The sequence below is a fragment of the Trachymyrmex septentrionalis genome, unplaced genomic scaffold, assembly GCF_001594115.1.
Source record: "Trachymyrmex septentrionalis isolate Tsep2-gDNA-1 unplaced genomic scaffold, Tsep1.0 scaffold62, whole genome shotgun sequence".
NCBI lineage: Eukaryota > Metazoa > Arthropoda > Insecta > Hymenoptera > Formicidae > Trachymyrmex > Trachymyrmex septentrionalis.
In genome coordinates this window covers 18,244-21,144 of record NW_017305800.1, presented here as the reverse complement: position 1 = coordinate 21,144, position 2,901 = coordinate 18,244, and the positions used below count along the sequence as shown (strand labels likewise).

General features: G+C 24.3%; 1 protein-coding gene across 1 annotated transcript; it reads left to right on the top strand.

Annotated features, from left to right (window-relative positions):
- Positions 1-610: 610 nt before the first annotated feature.
- Positions 611-2,328, top strand: LOC108752703. The gene is made up of 6 exons (XM_018493734.1): positions 611-619; positions 738-855; positions 1,217-1,478; positions 1,649-1,765; positions 1,826-1,916; positions 2,302-2,328. The coding sequence occupies exons 1-6, from the start codon at positions 611-613 to the stop codon at positions 2,326-2,328; spliced, it is 624 nt and encodes a 207-aa protein (XP_018349236.1).
- Positions 2,329-2,901: the final 573 nt, after the last annotated feature.

Here is a 2,901-nt window from a genome sequence, read left to right as displayed (position 1 = left end):
TATATATATATATACTATAAGAAGATTACAATTTTAATTAAAATAAAAGATTAAATAATTTGCACGTAATGATTAAATTTTGCCATGAACTTGTTAATGTATAATTATTAAAATGTATACAATACGTATGTACGTATATCTAGTATATAAGAAATCGAGATTGTATGCCAGCGGAGCAGAGAAAATCAATAATACCTGCAGAGCTGTAAAAATCAATACTTAATTATAGATACGCGCTTACGCATAATAGAAATAAGTTAAAAAAATTCTGCTTGCTAATTTTGATTAATTTGGAAAATATTAACTCTGACTTTTACAATCTGAATTATCTTTTTTATTGAAATATTACAATAGTTGCAAACTACCAGATATGTCACTACAATTACTTTTATCGTAAAATTATTATATGTAAAGGAACAAACCTATAATTTAAAGTTATTAAATATATAAAATAGATTTTTTTTTAATACAAACATTTCAATAAAATTATTACTTGCAGTTCACTGCGTTTTTCACTTCAAAATGTTCTTTGGATCTCGTCCTCAGGATTTTGTCTGTTACGTTTTCATTTCTCTTGTTTGTAATAAATTACATCTCGTTTGGTTTTAAGATGAAAGTTGTAAGTTAACGATTTACCATATTCGATTAAATTAACATTTCTGATAAATTTGTATATTCAACGATCTTTTTGGAAAAAAAATATATAAAGACAATATAACAAGTTACTGGACTGACAGGTAAAGCATTTACTGGTGCAACTTCAAAATGTATACAATAAATTACAAGATGAATATGAAAACGCTATTATGGAAAAGTATGGTTATACTGGAAAATGTTATACGGCTGCACTTATAAGTAAGACGATATTTTTGGATGTTTGCATTTGGTTATATCTCTTCTTGTTAATAAAGTCAAGGTTTCAATAGAAGACAAATAAATCTTGATAAATAATAATAATTAATTACATATGTACAATACATCGGATGCTCTATTAAGATATGTATTGTTATATATATTAAGAAGAAAATAATCATTTGTGACAAAAGATATTTAAATCGAATATAAAGAGTAAAATTGTTAACTAATACGAAGCAGTAAAAACCAATTATAATTGAGTTTTAAAAAATGTAAAATTTTTTATATAATATATAAATATGCTTAAAATAATATTTTGAGATATTATAAAATATAAAATTATGTGAGTTACTGTCTTTAGTATTTGGTATTTGCAGTGTATTTACTTCTATTATCGCTGAATTTTTATTGACTACATCTAATGTCATTTTACCGATAAATGCATCTCAAGCTCATCGAATGCAATTCACAACGGAATACTTTATCGATCAGGAAAAATATTTCTCTTTAATTCTATTACATATAAACGCAGCATTTTGCATAGGATTGTTTGCAATAATAGGGATAGGAACAATGTTGTTTGTATATTTTCAATTTACATGTGGAATGTTTAAAATTTCCAGGTATGAAACAAATATAGACATGGTCATAAAAATTCGAATCATAAATAATACAATTATATTATTATTATCGAATTCTGTTTATCATTTCAAAGAATTGTTATATTTTAAAAGTCTAAAAATAGTTTATTTTTTTAAAACAAAAAAATAATGTCTTTCGATATTATTTATAGTTATCGTATTGAACGCGCAATGAAAATCAATATGCTGAAAAATATTACTACAAAAAACGAGAAATTCATATTCGAAGGAATAATTTGTGCTATAGATATTCATCGGCAAGCTATGAAGTCAGTATATAAAAATTATAGATATAAATCATATATAATAATATTTATTTGTGTTTAAAGATTGTCCGAATTGTTGATATCTAAATTTGAGATAATGTTGCTCTGTCTAATAGCAGTTGGAGTGACTTCTCTGAGTACCAACCTCTTCAGAGTAAGTCTCGCTTTTCTTTATTTTTTAAAATCTTTATTTTTAAAGTAGTATTTAATATTTCACAATCTAGTCCTATAGTAAAAAAGAATTGTATTTTTATATTAATATTTTTGATTAATTAATATTTATAATTAATTTTATATGCAAAATTTTTCATATAAATTAATCGTAATTTCTAAAAGAATAACTTATTATATAAAGAATAATGGAACGGAAAAATATGTAGAGAAAATTGACTTCTTTGTCAATTCTACATATTTTCTTTAACTCTTAACAATAATAATTGTATTTTAGATTTTTCAGATTAGTTCATCTCAAGCTAATGTCAAAGAATTATTATTTCCTTTTATATTCGTATTAATTTGTATTCTATACATGTTTCTAGCCAACTATACCGGACAAAATATTATAGATCATACTAATTATGTATTCATTACTGCGTAAGAGAATTTTATTGTAAAATATTATATATATTATATTGCACACATAAGTAACTTGTATAAATGTATAATGTGTATTGAAAATAACTGCGAATACCTTAAAATAATTAAAGTGTATGTATAATATTTAATTAACGTTTAAACGTTAATTAAATATTATCACACAAATTTCTTGTTTTTCCAAACTTTCGATCTTTTTATTCGTTATATTATTTTACAGATATAGTGTTCAATGGTATATGACTCCCACATACATTCAAAAAATGATACTTTTTCTATTACAAAGAGGTACTAAAGATTTCACTTTAAATCTCAAAGGACTGATTGTCGGATCGTTTGAATGTTTCGCTATGGTAAGAAAATAATATAGGTTTTCATGTATTGGAATTTTACTCGAGACAGTACAATGAATGTGTAGAACAATATCTATTGCAGCTGGTGAAGACTTCGATATCTTATTTTGTTGTAATATATTCGACGCAATAAAAAAGACTGAATCAAATAACACGGTATGTGTGTGTGTGTGTGTGTGTGTGTGTGTGTGT